The sequence below is a fragment of the Squalius cephalus genome, assembly GCF_949319135.1.
Source record: "Squalius cephalus genome assembly, chromosome: 9".
Lineage (NCBI taxonomy): Eukaryota > Metazoa > Chordata > Actinopteri > Cypriniformes > Leuciscidae > Squalius > Squalius cephalus.
Window position 1 is genome coordinate 17,926,242 of NC_137130.1, and position 19,229 is coordinate 17,945,470.

General features: G+C 36.8%; 1 protein-coding gene across 5 annotated transcripts in view; it reads left to right on the forward strand.

Annotated features, from left to right (window-relative positions):
* arhgap15 (Rho GTPase activating protein 15) overlaps positions 1 to 18,303 on the forward strand; it is an 82,699-nt gene extending 64,396 nt beyond the window's left edge. For 4 of the 5 annotated variants that reach the window (XM_079880388.1, XM_079880386.1, XM_079880385.1 and 1 more), the window contains exons 9-14: positions 1,541 to 1,663; positions 3,879 to 3,977; positions 4,079 to 4,156; positions 4,491 to 4,625; positions 12,018 to 12,123; positions 18,009 to 18,302. In XM_079880388.1, coding sequence (XP_079736514.1) covers positions 1,541 to 1,663; positions 3,879 to 3,977; positions 4,079 to 4,156; positions 4,491 to 4,625; positions 12,018 to 12,123; positions 18,009 to 18,192 — 725 coding nt within the window. In that variant the 3' untranslated portion in view covers positions 18,193 to 18,302. Of the gene's footprint in view, positions 1 to 1,540; positions 1,664 to 3,878; positions 3,978 to 4,078; positions 4,157 to 4,490; positions 4,626 to 12,017; positions 12,124 to 18,008 lie in introns of all 5 variants that reach the window. The other variant, XM_079880387.1, reaches the window with a different exon arrangement.
* The last annotated feature ends 926 nt before the right edge of the window (positions 18,304 to 19,229 follow it).

A 19,229-nucleotide genomic window follows, 5' to 3' on the forward strand; every position in this document is an offset into this window, starting at 1 on the left:
GCTGGCTGTGCACAAAGGCTGTTTCTAAAAAGTGGGGCAATTCCATCTTTGCAAGTACAGTCTGGTGTTTCTAATTTACAGACACAGCCTGTAAGTGTTTTCATATTTTAATAATTTGAATATTCAAACGCGAGTTTTGCAGACATGGTTTTATACACAGTGTTTTCACCCCCAAGTTGCGCGGCGTGACGTGTAAAAAGACATAATAATATAACTCATAATAATCAGTAATTATGTCCCCAATGAAAATAAAACCTTACCAATCTGATACGACCTGGTCCAGTCGCGCTGGCAAAGTTGATCGATCAGCTTAGTCATCTGCATTTTCCGGTTCAGATTCAGGCTCGAATTGATAAAGTAGTACAGACATTATCACCTGTCATTATTGCTTTGGGACCTAATGTTTCAAATATGGTAAGGGGCGTGACATTTCTGTCACACGTTTAAGGTTTTTGAGCCAATCACAATCGCACTGGATCGCTGGCCAATCAGAGCACACTGCACTTTCGATGAGCTTTGTAAAAATCGACGCGTTTCAGAAAGGCGGGCAGAAAGACAGAAACAATAATGTACAGTATGTGTAAATATATTACTTTTTTTAACCTAAAACCGCGTAAACACTGCATTAAACCAAATACACAAAAATAATGTTATTTTTAGAACCATCATATGACCCCTTTAATTGTCATTAATCAATACTTTGTCATGCTACCATATAAAAATCATAATGGTCCTTAAAAAAAGGCTTCATTATTTTTAAGCAAAATATAATTTCCTATTTTCCTTTTGGTTTGGGGGTGAAATGTGACCTGGACATGATTTTGCACGATTCATTCTTATGATTATTTTTTTCATCACTTCTTCCTCTGTGCGACTGTGGTCACATTCTGAACAGGAAGCACAGCAGCACCTTGACCACATGCAGTTAGGTTACTGTAACAAGACCATCCGCGTCTGGAGTAACATGACATCTATAATAAAATGCAGACACGTTACCACATCTCATCTCATCATTTACCATATGAGACAGAGACCAACAGAAGCTGAATTTCAGACAATATATACGATTGTTTGGAACTCCACTGGGATGTTGAGTAAGATGGATTCAGTCTGCTCTCTGTCAATCATTATTATAAATTACAAGCTATTTGACACTCTCCAAGCGTTTCTGTCATTGGTAATTGCAGCATTTTCTGCCCTGAATGAGTATCAAAGAGAATTAATTTACTACTATACCGAATACTGGGCAGTCGCTCCGAACGCTCACTTGTCACATACTAATCACTGGACTTGTCAAGATGGTGTAATATTGACACTAACTTTGGCCGGAATCAATAAATAAATGCTGTGAAATGAGATATGCACGTACACTGGAGAATATTTCAACAGAAGTAGCTTTTCTGGTGTGCTTTTGAACAATGTGGAGAAAGGAGACAGTCTTATTTGCATGAGGAGGACTTGCACAAAGACAGCCTCAAAAGAATGTGGCGAGTGTTCAGTGACAGCATTGTTCCTGTGTCTCCTCTGATCCCCCGCACAGTGTTCAAGCTGAATTACAGCGCCTCAGACAGCGCGGACAAGAATGGAGTTAAGAACAGACTGAAGAAGTTCATCTCCAGACGGCCCTCCATGAAAACGCTACAGGAAAAAGGCCTTATTAAAGGTGAAAGATCTGACATGTGCGCTCCATGCATTAATGTGATGCTCATTGCCAACTATCAGTTTTGAAAAATCCAACATTTTTTACTTATTCACTTAACAACTTGCCCAGTTGTAGCCCAGTTAATAGTCATAATTACATGCTACACAATTGCAGGTTACATATTACGTGATGTCATACGAATGTGCAATCTTAGGACATTCGTTTATTTTGGCTCCCATATGGTTTCCATATTAAACACAACTGTGACCCAGTTAGAAAAAAAAAGGTAGCAAGACAGTCTTTTTCATTTACTCATTATTCCAGTTCAACAAGCAATCCCTGATGCGAATTCTTAAAGACTGTAACTAATTTATTTTATTCATGGCATACACCAAACATAACATTAAAGGATATTTTAAGCATACTTGGAACTCTCGGATAAAGGTAATGATATCTTTAATTTCTTCTGGTGTCAAATAGACCCTTTAATGTAGTATCTGTGGGGGTAAATGGTAGATCAAAGAGGACAATATTAAGGGAATGAATAAAACTACTGTGGGATTAACAGAGTAGCGCAGGTGGCTCCTAACACAGCTATCGCTGGCAGAGCTCCAAGGCGAGCTCGCCCGCTAAACAACCATCTGAAATTAGGACCGTTCCATATTGTACCGATGCTTTTTAATAGTAATTTATGTAGAAATGCCCCTCCTGCCAGATATTTCTCTAGGAAAGTTCTGAATGCGCATTTGTATGCAAAGGTGGCTTGCTTGCAGTCATTTATGCATTTAGCACATCGCCACTTCCCCCCCCCCATTCCTCGCGGGTGCCGAAATGAGAGCAGGACATCTTTGATGTTCCAGAAGCCTCTGGGACAGCTCGCCCGGTCCTATATGAACTCAAAAAGCCAAATGATGAGGACATTTACACCTCTACGCTTACAACTGTAGTTTTGCTCATTATGGAGCGTTCTGATCTTTGAAATATGACTGCCCCAAAACATTTCACTTTGCATTTCATCTGTGAAATTCCTGGGTCACACTTTACATTATATTGCTCGTATATTGCACCTCGTAATCTGTAATTAGTTTCGAAGCAGCTTGTAATTACTCATTGCTATTATCTGCAGCTGTCAATAATTTATTTTTTTAAACATCTAATTAATTACATGATATGCTGATTAATTAAGCACAGATACTTTTTAGATATTTGTTGAAAAAGCTCCCAAATGAAGATAATTTAAGACATTGTGGTGGCAGATGAGTAAATAATTGAAAAGACAATACAAAGAAGTCAATATATTTGACATTTATTTTCTATATGATTAACATAAACTAAATGAAAAAAAAAAAAAAAAAGATTCATAGTCGTGCACCATGAGTGAGCGACACTATTGTAAGATTCTGAGTTAAATTTAATGCATTATTTTTCATAATTAATTGTACCAAATTAACACATTAAATTGACAGTTCTATTAATAATTAATAATAATAATGCTGTTGTTGTTTTTCATAATAAATAGATTGAATCTATAGATCTACCGTTACTATCATAATTAAAAATAGCATTAATTATAATTATTATTATACATTTTACTTTATTAATAATGTTAAGATTTATTATTGTATTGGTATTATTAATAATAATTACATTAATGATCTTATTAATTATTATTGTTCGTTCATTGGCAGGGGGGAATAGGCCTGGTTTCTCCCAAGTTTTTTTTTTTTTCTTCATTTCTGTCACCTGATGGAGTTTTGGTTCCACCTCTGTCTTGCTTAGTTGGGGACACTTAATATTTAACAATATTATTGATCTGCCTGCATTGACACCATTGTATGAGAACTGAACTGAGATTGACGATGACATCACTGTTTTTTCCAGAGCGGCTGTATAGATAAATTAACTACTAACTTTTAATACAACAGAAATGAACCATCACTGAACTTACTTAAGCTGGACTAAAACACTGTTTTCTTCTAGATCTGCTGTACAGCCGAAAAAAATGTTTGTTGCATTATGTTCCCGTTATCTCTGTAAAGCTGCTTTAAGACAATCTGTATTGTAAAAATCACCATATAAATAAAGGTGACTTGACTTGACTTATTGATAACAGTGATGATAGTTTTATATTAATAAATGAACACCTGTGACATGGGCACTGTAATACAAAGTGTTAGCAAATCCTACTTTAGCATTATACATTTGTAAATATTCTCACTGACACGTTTTTCCTTAGACCGAGTGTTTGGATGTCACATGTTGACCCTGTGCGAGAGAGAAGGGACCACTGTGCCCAGATTTGTCAAGTTGTGTGTGGATGAAGTAGAAAAACGAGGTATGGCTCAAAAAATGATCTTTTTAAAAAAACAAATGGATGTTGTTTTTATCACATGCCTGGCTGACTAACAGACAGATGTCTTTACCCCGTCCTCACAGGCCTGGAGGCTGATGGGATATACAGGGTGAGTGGCAATTTGGCCGTTATCCAGAAACTACGCTTCCTAGTTGACCAAGGTGAGTTTAATTCTGTAATTATCTATTGTCAGTGCTTGGTTTAAGGCCAACAGTTGCATCAGTGTTCATCTAAATGATATATTATTGTTTTAGTTCTAAAGGCTTAGCTGAAAGGTATGAATTAGTTAGTTTGTAATAGGCACCACAAATTGTTTGATAAGGATTTTCAGTGTGGTTTGATATGCAGTGAAATGCAGGCAGGACAATGTGGTCGACTCTCAGGGGGCGTATTAACATTGACATAATGATTAGCATTTTTTAATTTCCTCATCAAACGACTGTTGTTTTAATTCTCTCTGTTGGCTTCTCTGACTCTGTCTCTCTGTTTCCCCAGAGGAGGAGCTTGACTTGGGCGACAGCCAATGGGAGGACATCCATGTCATCACCGGAGCGCTAAAGATGTTTTTCCGTGAACTGCCAGAGCCCCTGTTTCCCTTCCGCTTTTTTGACTTGTTTGTGGAAGCCATTAGTAAGTAGTGAAATCGATATGAGCAAATCAGTGTAATTGCTAAAAATATTTTGGTATAAGAACCTTAAAATGTATTACAAGGAATGATTAATTACCTTTCCCAGAGATGTTAGACTTCAGAATACTCAAAATGTGCTCAAGTATTCTACGGCAACATCAAGTTATTTCTTATTCATGGTTTACAGCTTAGGTCCTCCTAACTGTAATTTAAGCCACGGATGGATAGAGCGCTCGCCACTCTTGGGTTGAGTTGTGTTATTTGGGATTGACCCTCTTAGGCGCATTCTTGCAGATCTGTCAGCCAAAAGGGGTCGCTCTTTGACAGGGAGGTGCTGAGATCATTCAAACTCCCTGTTTGGGGAATGGGGGAATTTCTCAGGCCAGAGGGCAAAGTCAGGGCCTGTGGTCCAGACAGAAACTGTCACCAGATCGGCCTTAGTGTCACGTGTAACCTCCCTCCAGCAACACAGAGCAAACTCTGGGCCTCATCTTGAGCGTCCAGCTGACGCCAGTGTGTTTCTCTTGGGCAATCTACCTTCTGGAAGGCACGTACCTTCTGAAATATATGTATGTACCTTTGTGCTTGAAACAACATTTGTCCTACACTTTTGTTTTACGACTTGTTCGATTTCTGACGCCCTGTTAGTTTTAAAACAAACACTTTCAGATTAGTGGCCGTGTGAACTACAGAGTGGCGATAAACTATGTACTAAGCCGTATATGGGCATGTAAATAGAGAGTAAGTAAAGAGCAAATAGGGAGTGCAGAACATTGTAGGAACAATTGCAGCTTTATGGTCCTAAACACTGTGAACAGGAATGATGGAAGATCAGTTTAGAGCACACTCAACCCCCCTTTCTAATATATATTTATAAAAACAGCTATATATTTTCATGTATAAAGACTTGCGCTACCATTTAAAAGTTTGGGGGCAGTAATTAAAAAAAAAAAAAAAAAAAAAAAAAACTTTTATTCAGCAAAGAGACATTAATTTGATCAAAAGTGACAGATGTTTATAAGATCTCTATTTCAAATAAATTGAAGAATCCTGAGAAAAAGTATCAAATTTTCCACAATCATATTAAGCTGCGCAACTATTTTCAACACTGATAATAATCAGGAATGTTTCTTGAGCAGCAAATCAGCATTTTAGAATTATTTCTGAAGGATCATGTGACTCTGAGGACTGGAGTAATGATGCTGTAAATTCAGCTTTGCCATCACTAGAATAAATTACATTTTAAAATATATTAAAATAAGAAAAAAACATTATTTTAATATTACTGCTCTTACTAAATTTTTTATTAAATAAATGCAGCCTTGGTGAGCATCTATCTTCACAATATTTTTTCAGAAATAATTTTCTTAAACTTTTAGAAAATGGTTTAGTATACACAGCGAATATAAAGCATAATATTTGGAAGGTCACCCATTTAGATCTCACCTCCAAATTTTATGTAATATTTTTATTTTTTTTGCATTGTCAGCATGACCAATCGGAATCCCAGAAATCATGATTGTTTTCACACAGGTTTCCAGAATTCCCCCTCAATGTTTTGTTAGTGCTACAGAGTCACTATGTCTACGCTGTTTAGGGAAATCGAACTATAAACGGCATACTTGTTTTATTTTAGCATTGTAGTTTGATTTTCACAAGTTTGTTTAAATCAATGAATATTTTATATTCTCAGAACCTTGATCTAAGGACCAAAAGGCTAGTGCGCTCACTGTAATAAGTGCAGGGCTATCATTATTAGCACTGCATCTTATAATATCCCCACTGGAAGGAGATATGCGTGAGACAGAATGGGAACAGGCCTGGGGTGATGTTGTAATTTGCTAATAAATATTTACTCGCGTGGCATGTAGGCCAGAGCACCGCAAACTGTTTGTATCCAATTAATCAGTAGATGAGCCTGATCACTTACAGATAGTGTTTAGACAACTAATTATTACTGTAAAAGGCCCCTAATAGCAGGAGGTATAATTAGTTCAACCTGCAACATGTCTCACCAAAACAGAGTATGCGGTAAGACCATTTACTATACTAGTCGTGCTGTATACTGTGAATAGGTTAACCTAATTTAAATAACTTTTTTGACTTGAATAGGATATGTTAATTTATATATTACAATAACTTGACAAAACGTGACCTTCCATTCCTTGTACTGTATGACAAGTGAACCAGAAGTAACATTGACGTATTGTGATCTCTTTCTTGACTCATTATTTGATGAGGCTTCCAATATCTTTTTGCAGAAAATAATAAACAAGAAGTTACAGTTAAATAAATGCAAAAAAATATATATATATATATATTTTTTGCATTCATATATATATAAATATAAATTATGTGCCTTTTATGTGAGACAAGTCTACTGCTGTAGAACAGGACTGTTTACACTCTACACTTGGGAAATGTAACTTGCTGGCACAAAGTCTTGATTCTAGTATGTAGGTTACTAAGCTCCTCCCCTGTCTGTAATATTGGAATGGTTTAATGAAGCTTGCAGCTCGTCTTACATTTCATTTACTGAAACTGTCCAACAGCCTGTTTCACTGATCTCACCAGATCACTGACAAGCAATTTCAGTGAATCCTGCTGATATTTGAGTGGCTCAGGTCTTCTGCATTGGTCCATCACTGTCAGAAGAGGACAGCTTCTCTAAACATGGCTGCCCTTTATTTGGGTGGTATTAACTAAAGGTCTCTGGAATGGTACTTTGGACAAGGATCCATTCAATTAGGACAGCTGCCCAATCACAGACTGCTTCTGGAAGTCTTTGTGGAACTCAAACTCATTTAGGCTTATTGGACGTTTGGGCAAATTATTCATATGTAATCTTCAGGCTTAACACCCAACATTTAAACGGCCCCTTCTCTCACGATTTGTGAGAAGCTCTGAGCACATTTCATCTTCTCACTTGCAATGTATGTTTATGCACAATATGTGCTCACTCCCGCAAATCAACATTTGGGCTTCCCAGGGTCCTCAGGTGAACAGTTGGCCTAATTTTCCATTCTTTCAGTCAGTGCCTGTTGTGGATGTGGCAGCCACCAGCTCTTGGCTCACGATGGACTAAATCTATTATTCATATTGCCTGGTATCTTAGCGACATTGTCCTGCCACCTGTCCAATAGACAAGCTCGCCTTGTTATACAAAGTGAAGACATACTTGTTGACAAATGGTGGCTTTGTTCTCCGGGCCCACACACACAATCCAACGTTTGTGTAGTAATCTGGAAAGTTCGTTCAGAGGGACTGTATCGTTATATCACATTTGAAGATGACCAATTGCATATTTTAAAAAACTAGATCGTAACATTTTCCAGTTTGACTTTTAACATTATTTTATATGAAACTTGTCACAATGGTAGTGTGAAATGTGCTGAAATAATACCAATCAGAGCTGCGTCAGACAGTACATCTGTCATAACATAATTGTTTGCCTATTCTGATGTTATGCTCTTTCAGCTGACAGTTCAAACTTCAGCCTGTGAATCACAAGTCTTTACATTCTATGCAGCTTTCCTCATTTGTGCAAAGTGGCCTCATTGCCATGCAAAGCTAGCATGCAGAAATATTTTCAAACGCATAAATCTCTTCCCAGTCTCTATATTTCATCAAGAAGTTTTTCATGTTTAATAAATTACAGCGCCGATCCTCTAAGACTTTGTTATTCATAAAGCAAAGTATTCAATTGGGATACATTTAAAATCTTAATCATAACCTGCAGGACTATTTGCAGTGTGCTAATATTTGCCTTGACGGGGCTTAAAGAAGCCCGCAGACAAAGCTCGCAGATGGGCTTATCCTGGGAAGCAAAGCTGTACTGCAGTAAAGATGGTCTCATTGTTTGTAATTGGATTATATTCACAGATTTTTGTAACCAAAAGTACATCTATTCTTTACTGTACATCAGCTCTTTTCTCAAAACAATGATGCTCTCAGTTTGATTTATAGAGTTTACACTGCAATGACACATTTGTGCAGCCATGGGTACATACATTTTTTTTTCATCTGAAGTATAATATCAAAAAGTGGCATCCTGTTTTGTCATTTAACAACAGAAAAACACATTTGCCAGCAATTACCAATGATACCTATAATTAAAAAATAATAATTTTGAAAATAGTACACCAGATTTATCTCTAAATGGCAGTTTCATCAGCATTTTGTTCTTTTTTTTCTGTACGGCAATAATGCAAAATTGTATGCACAAAAAATACTAAATGTGCACTTTTTTAAAATTTATTATAATATATATAACTATTTTTTAATCCATGCACCTTTTGTGTTTTTCATATAATTTTGTATTATTAAAATACATACTAAATTGTAATTGTATTTATTATATATGATATGATATTATATTATTATATTAGAGTTTTTAAACATACATTTGTGTGCCTGTACTTTCACATTAGGTTTATAAAAATAAAATGAAAATGCATGCATAATGGATTTGATCTAAGAATGCCCACTGCATGCCTTCATCAAAACATTGCCTTCCTTTTAAGAGTAATCCCCTTTGATCAGAACACTGTAAGTGTAATGCTTACCATGGTGAATTCATGCTGATTTAGGGTGTAGGCATTTTGAACGTGTTTTATATTAATGACACTGTCCCACCATCTGTCCAAAATACAGGACAAGGGACCATCTCCAATATGCTAGCCACCAAAGGCAAAGTAATTAATGACAGCAATAATGCCAGCAATAATGACTAGATTAAATATTTTACAGGCCGACTGCCATGCAGTGTCAAAGCCAAAAGAAAGCTAACGGCCTCCACTGAGCTAATGCTTGAAGAGAAAGTCATAAAAAAAAGATATTGCTTAAATAAAGTAATGACTGAATGTTGATGAAAACTGTAGTGAGGATTTCTAGTTCATAACACACATTGTTTCACTAATTATGTGGCCTTGACATTAAAAATACTGTGTTAAAACATTATTATTTCGATCATAATCATCATTTGCATGATTTTGAGGCCTACCGTTGTAACTTACTCCATAAAAAAAGTACAAAACCGTGTCCCTCTGCTAGTGGTACCTAGAGGAGCGGGTCAGAGATTCACTCTCTGTCCTAGAACATGGTCTCTGTCTGTGCTCAATTGACAGACCTGGCATCTGACAGGGGCATCTGCTCGCCGAGCCTGTGCCAGCGCGGTGTATACACGGAGACATCTGCTCCATTAGTGCCCAGGGGGCATCCTGGGCAGTACAGTAGACTGGGGGCATAACTAATGCCAGCTCCCTTCCATAGCACATCCCATGAATAGCATGGTGTAGCTGTTAGCCATCCTCAGTAGGAATAACCAGTGATGTTTTCTTAGAGGGAGATAGATTTTGCTCTGTTCAAAATGTGTAGACATACATAATTGATTTACAGCATTGCAGTTTTCTATTATTATGATATTTAATCAATAGAGTTACACTAGGTACAGTATCATTTGATGGCGCATTTTTAACCTTAATGGGTATCTATAATAAATTGCATGCTTTAAAACATCTTTGGTCAGCATTAGAACTTTCTCTCCCATATGAAAAGTATAATGTGAATGTCAATAGTATATTGTAGATGCCTGTATGCATGTTTAAATTGATGGTGTGAGGCATTTTTTGTGAAAACGTAATTTGAAAGAGAATTTGTAAGCATTCTATATGAATGTCTTAAGTATGAGAAGATTAATTAATCAAAATGTGTCACAGAATACAATTGTTTGGTGTACTTGATGTACCATATATGCAGAGGATTCAAAAATATTACTTTTAAAACAAATAATAAGGACACATTCATTTGATCAGATGTAAGGGATTTTAGATTGTTACAAAATATTTATATTTCAAATAAATGCTGTTTTTTTTTTACTTTCTATTCATCAAAGAATAATGAAAATAAATCAGTTTTCACAAAAATATTAGGCAGCACAACTGTTTTGCAATGTTGATAATAGTAAGTAATGTTTCTTGAGCCCCAAATCAGCATATTAGATTGATTTCTGGAGGATCATGTTACACTGAAGACTGGCGTAATGACTTAATTGCCATCACAGGAATAAATATATTAAAATAGAAAACCGTTATTTAAATGGTATTCTTTTTTTTACTGTGTTTTTATTAAATACATGCAGCCTTTGTAATTATAAGAGACATTAAAAATCTTACCGACCTCAAATTTTTTAATGGTAGTGTATATATGTAAGGAACTTGTGACTTATAATCTTGGAGGTCCGTTAATACTCTTTTAAACAAATCCGTTCCGGTGAAATTTGACCTGAGGGAGTTTGGAGTGCACACAGGTGGCCCCGTAAAAGCTCCATTTCAACATCTGCTCAGGTTCCATAATGATATTGATCAAAAGCATCGATTCAATTATTAAAATACCCTCTAATCCTCCAGATTCTTGTCAACAATAAATTACCCTTTTACTTATTTTACCATACAATCTTCTTCACATCAACAGTGTTTGAAATAATACAATCAGCTACATTACTATATCCATCATAATGGATTTAGAGAACTTCAAAGTGTCAAAGGTCAGGTACTGACTCTGATGTAGAACAGTCAGTGCACAGGTTGGTGTCTCTCAGGAGTTTGCCATGAGGTCATCAGCCATCTGACATGTAAAGAGCAGCGGGGTCACGAGGTCACCGGTTACAGCTTGTGTTACAGCATAACAGCTTTTAATGGACGTGGACTATTGCGGACCATTAGCACCATTCGCATGTGCTTTCATGTAGGAAACTTGAAAACCTGCCTGCAAAATTATGGCATTATAGGGGTGTATATGCTTTGATTTTACAGATGGACAGGACTATTTTTGCTAGAACATCTTTAATTTCTTCCATCCATGAGATACTGATTGCATAGAATCAAAATAGTTTTGCTGAGGAGTGTAATAGTGTCAGATAACCGTGCAATTATACGAAATATATTTGCATAGCTTCATAATTACATAAGGTTATAACTGCATAACACAGTTTTATTAAATGCTGATTGCTCCTTTTTGGCAGCTTAAAAAGGGATTAAGTTGTACATAAGTTAGAAAGAAAATTAAAACAGACATAATGAACAATTAAACATACCAAAAGTAAGAAGAAATAATCAGATAAATGGAGTAATCTGTTCGATTACGGTACATATTGGCTGTCTGGTAAGTCAGCATTTTGGAATGGGACACATTCTGCATGTGGCCTTCTCGAGCATGTCTATATAATTAATAGAGAGAGGGATAATGGTCCAGTATTAGGGAAAATTTTGATGTTAGATGAGCTATGTTAATGAAAAAGTGATGGAAAAGACATTAACTTCTCGCTGAACCTAGAGGTTCAAATGAAGGAGCAATACTCAAATCAAAACATTTCATCATCTCTTCCTTGCCAACAGAAATTAAGGAGCCCACACAGAAGGTTCAAGCCATGAAGAAACTGATCCATCAACTCCCCAAACCCAACCACAACACCATGAAACTGCTCTTCCACCACCTGAGGAGGTATGTCTCCACCCATAACACCAAATAGTAGATCCTACAGGACTTTTTAGGGGCCTCTGAATCATTTTAGGTGGGTAGACTGGATACCATCTACGTTGATAGTTTTCTTGTTGAAAGTCACGAGTAAGAAATTTTACACAATAAATTGACCATTTGTGTTCAATTGTGAGATCTTTGTATTTTCCCCTCAGTGTCTGTTTTAACTATCTGAGCTTGATTGATAGCTTCAGAAAGTTTGTGCAAACTTTTCACAAACTTCTGTGGTGTGAAACCTTGCACTCCTTTCACTAATAATAGTCAAGCTCAATGAAAAAGACTTAGTTTGAAAGCATGTTTCTTTGCACGTCTCAACATATGAGCTCTCATTAGGCAGTTCCTTTTTCATTTTTGCAAGTCTACATTGTTGAAATTGCAAAGGACTGACATTTACATGACTATCTAGCTATCTAATGACCTAGCTAGGCTTTCTTCATGAAGGAAATAGTGACAGATTTTTCTATATTAAGGAAATAATGATTTTATTTTCATTTTGGGGTGAATAATCCCATTGATGACTATCTACCAAGTTACCAATCACAGGTTGTGTCTGCTCTGCTCCACTAACTGACCAAAACCAGGCTAGACTATAAAGGGAACTTCCCATTTTTACCATTTTTAGTTTTTTTCAGTGAGACCAACAATAATGCCCAATCTGAAAACCTTCTACTAAAGGCCTCAGTAAACAGGATGCAACATGAACAGAGGACTTAATATGAACCATAATGTGTGTGTGTGTGTGTGTGTGTGTGTGTGTGTGTGTGTCAACGCTCAAGTCCTTGTCCATGATAGCGCTACTGGCACAGCCAGAAGGCCATATGGCTAGTCTCCATCTCCCAGGAGGGGTGTTCTATCCCACTTTACCCTTCTGCACATTTACCACCCTGCACAGGAGGGCCACAGGACTCATCTCAGATTGATGAGCGCCCCCCTCCTCCCTTCCCCCAATGGAACATGCCCTTTGGCACTAGTGCTAAAGTCTGTTGGGTTGCCCATGCCAGGTCTCCCAATCAGAAAACACTAATGTGTGACTGAGAGAGAGACACTCAATGAACGACAGTCGATTTCTAGACAGGAACATGATATTCAGAGAGTCTGAAAATGTGCTGAACAAAACTAGGTCTGCATTCCATGAGATTGCTTGATGATATATTTTTTTTTTTTTTTCTTTTTTCTGGTTAACATGCTACAACTCAAACCTGCTGCCTCCTGTTCTACAGTATTGGTCATGAGTTTTACAAATGCATTTGCTACAGCTAATGAAAAAAAAAAAAATTTTTTTTAAACATTATTCTCAATTTTTAACGTTTAATATGGATTATTATTATTATTATTATTTTTATATCATTATTGTAAATGTGTTTTGAGCTTTTTTGTGTTATTTACCCCCACAACTCTATCAAGGTTGTCATTATATTATATTATATTATATTATATTATATTATATTATATTATATTATATTATATTATATTATATTATATTATATTATTCTGCTAATTGTTTACCATTTAATATTGATATTATTATTATTATTAGTAGTAGTAGTAGTAGTTGTACTTTTATTACTATATATTTACTGCAGATTTGTATTGAGCTTGCATTTTTTTGCAATTTGTTTTTGCTTTTTTGTTGTTGCAATTTGTAGTTTCTTCTGTCTTTACAGATGATATATGTACACATATATTTCACTGTGAATGTAAATCTACACAAGCTGCCCCTCTAACCCCAACAAAGTACTGTACCCCCATAGTTGGGAATCACTGTTGGTTTTGCAGCGTTTCCAAATCTGTAGTCAAATCTACACACAGGCACGAGGGTAAAGCATTACCATAAATTCACTGAATGGCGGCATTAGAAAATTCATTCAGCTTTTATTCTGCTTACTAAAAAGCTGTTACAGTGGAACTTGTGGTAACACTGAAAATCCCTGTAGTGCCACCAAGTCTGTTCCTTCTCCACAGCGACGTTCTCGCTGCTCCTTTCTCTCACTATTAGAGCAATAAAGTGCTTCGAATCCAAAGCACAGTGCTTTGCTTTGTGGGTACCACACCCTGACCAAGTGATGTGGTTCTGTTTATTTTATATTCTCACTTAAGTCATACTTGTTTCTGTCTACTGCTTTCCCTCTCTAAATATCAGGATGACTTTCCCATGAATAAAGGCAAGGAATGTGCGGTCACAGTGAATTAGGTTAAAGTGTGTGTTGTATCTGTTTTCTAAGACAAATGTAGTCATTTTGAAGTCTGGAGTAAGATGAAGAAAGAACAATGAGGTTATAGGTGCCATGCAGCTTATGGTACAATGCATAAAATGCATACATAATTAGCTTGTTTCGTCAAGCAACTTTGGCAGCTGTTACTCGATACCTGCCCAAATGTCACTTTTCGCCTATACACTTCCTGTCCTCTAAAACAGGTATAGTTAACTGAAGCGTGTCTCTGAACTCCTACTGTCATGCCTTTGTAGGTTATATTTTGCGCTGACTTGGCTCATCTAAAAAGTGGTGAAAGTCAAAAGCTCTTTGTTGTGGGCGCTCTCTATGCCCGCATGGAACCAATGTTCTTTTTTTTTCTTTTGGTCCGTGGAGCCTGGATTCAATAACCAGTTGTGAGCTCGCATTGTGATGATGTGGTCAAGGCAACCAGATTTTCTCAACAGTACACTTGCTCAGTAGTGCTATTTATGCCATTTTTTGTGGGAGGTTTTGTCACCACCGCTCATATTTCCCGTTTACCACAAGTGATTTAAAAGGCCACAGGTTTTGTTTTTTGTTAGTAATTCAAGGTTCCGTTTGCCTTTGTGCTGGGAAAGAAACCTGGAGAAACCTCTGATCAGGAAAGCCAAGAAAAAAAAAAAAAAATTCTTCTCATCTATGTTTGGTGTTTCTTAAATTAGATTGAAGAGAAGTGCTGCTGTGCAAATTTTGATATCCACAACAACAGTATATGCACAGCAATGTATTACCTTGTATGGGGCAGACAGGAAATAATAATAATAAAACAATAAAAAGAAAATCTGAATATTGTAAGTGGAAAATCAAAGTCACGCTCAAGCCCCCCTGATAATAGCGAGCCTTTCTTTTATTAGTTCAGTCAATGCCGTCGTCTTATAACACGAAAATGACACAGTTTAAAGCTTGGAGCGATTCTGTAACCCCCACCCCACCTCAATTTATTATTCGTCCCATGATTCTTCAGGAGCCAGTTAGGCTGACCCAATTAGCACTGGCCTCCTAGGCGGGGAATGACGGCATTGTGCGCTATCCTCCATTTCCTGTCATGCCCCGCTTGCAAACGAGATGCTAATTAATAACCATTGGCATCTTGAGCCGTACACGTCGGCTTATGTACGGGATATCAATGATTTGTCAGATTCAACCAAGCGTAACGCAGTCACCTCCGGTCAAGCTGCCCACAGCCTGGCCCTTACCCAGACACCAGAGCAAAGCAACTTCACTGGGCTCCAAGTCAGCTGATGGTTTAATGAGCGCATTTTGCCATAAATACCCAGATACTGAGGACCAGATTGCATCCTTCCCTTTTCCAAATCAACAAATTTCTTTACTGAAAGTGTTCATTTAGATGAGGTGTAAAAAGATGCATTCTCTTACATATCTGGGGATAAGTAGGTGATAGACATTATTTTAACACAATATTTTGTTTTAAAAATGATAATGGGGTATATATTATAATCACACACACACACACACACACACACACACACACACACACACACACACACACACACATACTGGTTTCCATGTTTTATGGGGACATTCCATAGACATAATGATTTTAATACTGTATATTCTTTCCCCTAACCCTAAACCTATCCCTAAATACAACACTCACAGAAAACTTTCAGTATTTTTACATTTCCCCCCCAAAAAAATCATTCTGTATGATTTATAAGCTGTTTTCTTCATGGGGACAAAATAATGTCCACATACGGTCAAAAATTACTGGTATTACTATCCGTGTGGGGACATGAGTTCCCCATAACACAGGGAATACCAGGTACACACACACACACACACACACACACACAGACAGACAGAGAAACAGATATATAAATATAAATATATATATATATTTTTTTTAATGCATGTTATATATTTATTTATATTCATACATGTTTTTGCTTACATGCATGCTGCTTAGGTCATTTTGGTTATAGACATTGTGTTAATACAAACTTATTTTAATAATAATAATAATTTATATACATTTATAGACATATATACAATGTTATCATATATTATTTTAGAGCAAAAAAAAGAAAAACTATATGTGTGTATATATATATATATATATATATATATATATATATATATATACACACACACACGTTTACAATTATTTTTTATATGCATGTTATATTTTTAGTTTAAAACGTTTTGAAATTCAAATGAAAAATATGTACGCTTATGTGTTTTTTTTTATTTTAATTTATTTTATTTTTTTGCATTTTATATAATTTAGATATATCATATTTAAATATGCCACTCAAGACAAGTCATTTCCTTTACATGACTCTCTTTGATGACAGTGTGTTTACAGGCTAAAGAACAGATTTTTTTATTTTTTTGCCTGCTAGAAAGCGTCTTAGTATTGCACTTCCCAATATGTGATACTACTGTAATTGAAAATGATAATGACTGTAATTAAGCTTCTATCATGATTTTAATCGATCTGGCATTACTGATAGAGGGGATGAATGTGAAGGTGGGGGGTGGGGGGTGGGGGGTGGGGGGTGTGGGGGTCATGTATATAGTGGTGTCACAGTGGCATAATTACCAAAAAAACACTAAAAGGTTCAACAAAAAGCTTCATATTTAATGTTTTGAAAAATCACTTCGGGAAATGAAGTCTCTCTCCTTAAGATCATTAGCAGACCATTAGCAATGGCAGCCGAGATCCTTACATCATAGTGCGCTAATTAGGTTAAAATGCTCATGGCAGGACAAGCGTCTAGCTGTGATGTACAGGGGAAACGAAATGGCCGAGGTTAATTATACACATTAATGGGGAATTATTGAGAGCGCTTGGCCTGCCTCTTAAGTTGTGTTTCTCAGCTGAAATGGCTTCCTAAAGTCCTAATAACACACGCGGAGGGACGTCACATGTAGCACCATCATTACCTCTTTACAGCTGAACGTGCCTAGCTGAGGAAGCCTGTGCGTGAGTATTTTGACAACAACACGGGGATTATAGATTGTTGAATTGCATTGCATAATTGTAGACCATTATTTTGATAGATGTGACCATAAATGTAGATGGCACAGGACGTCAGTTACACTACGGTACAATATATGTGAGTGCAGCAAACCCAACACACTCCTAATCAGTACCTTTCAGGACTGGGCCGCTGTAAAACCATGCAAAGTTTACTTCAAAATGTTAAGCCTGCTTCCCACCTCTTAGTCAGGATCCCGTTGACAACTTGGAAGGCAGCCCTCCACCACAATCCCTCCCTCCCTCCCACCCGTTCCAGGCCTCAACCCATAACAGAGCCAGAGGGCTCCAATCTGGCTCCTTCTAAGAGTCCTCCAATACCCCAGTATTGATTGTCTCTTCACCACAGCCAAACCTCAGCTCAGAGACATTCTGCTAAAAGAGCGCTTAGATGCCTCCAAAGACCAGGCACAAGTCCTCAAAAACACCCTGCCGATGGTCCGTCACCAATGTTCTAAGTAGGTTTTTATGACAGGAAACGTGCACACTTTAAGCTTGGAGGAAATGGTTGTACTTGTACGCCATTGTCAGTTCTTCCATTAAGGATCTTCACGAGAAACTAAATTCACTGATATTGTATTACATCGATGATCCTGTGTTTTTCTGTTTTACAGACTCTTGACGAAGTCAAAGAAAAACTTAATGTCAACCCAGGGCATCAGCATTGTGTTTGGACCGACTCTCATGTGGCCCGAGTTTGAATCAGGAAACATGGAAGTCAATATGGTGTACCAGAACCAAATAGTGGAGTCCATTCTCATTGAATGTGTGGAGATCTTTGGACCAGGGGGCATGTAAAGTGATCCCAGAGTATTCTGGAAAGAGACTGCCAAAAAACAAAAACATGTTGGCTGGCTGGATGTTACGCCCATGTAAAATAATTTCTTGCTCCTTTCTTGCTGCCATTTGAAAACATTTTTTTTAACAGTCACATTTATAATTTTAATATATAAATTTATATTTTTATTTTTGTATAATGCAAATTTCACATTGTATCATACCTGAAACCATCATTGACAAAGTTGAAAAGCTGTATATTTGTAACGATAATGGTAGGGAAATAAAGCAGTTTTTGTAAATGGGTTTTGTATACTGATATTTCGCATTGCATCATTTTAATTTTGGATGTAGGCAATTTTTGCCAGTTTTTTGTTAAACTTTTATTTGGCACAAACCTAAACCAGGGGCCTCATTTATAAATCGTGCGTACGCTAAATTCCACAGCAATGTTCATATTTATAAGAACAGACTTTGATGTGAAAAAATGCTTAGCACCATGTCAGGTTCTAAGCAGACTTGCACTTTCCTTGTGGCAGAGAGTCGGAGGACTGCAGGTATTTGGAAATCGCACGACATTCTCATGTAAAGCATTTGGACGTTGACTGGCGCTCTTTTATATGTTAATGACATTAATTAAGTTGTGTTTACGAGATGGAGATCTGAAAACATTCAGCTGCGCAATTTCAAGATCATTCGTGATTTAAAAATTTCACATCTGGAAGAGAGGCGTACGCACGTTTTATTTGTGCGTACGTTCGTTTTCTGACTCACAGGTACGCACATTGGAGGATTGATCGCACGATCAAACGTAGGATGGTTTCTACGCAATATTTCATAAATGAGGCCCCAGATCTTGTGGTTATTTTCTAGCAGCGCAAACTTGCTGTTGCAACAGGTATTTGCTTTATTATATTGCGACGTTGTGCTTTATTAATGGTAGACATGTACATGTATTTGGTTGTTTTTATTTTAAGTCAAATTATTTTTCATTAAAACAGTAAAAAATATATATGCCTTTCAAGAATATTTCATGTTGTATTACAAAGTCTGAGTTT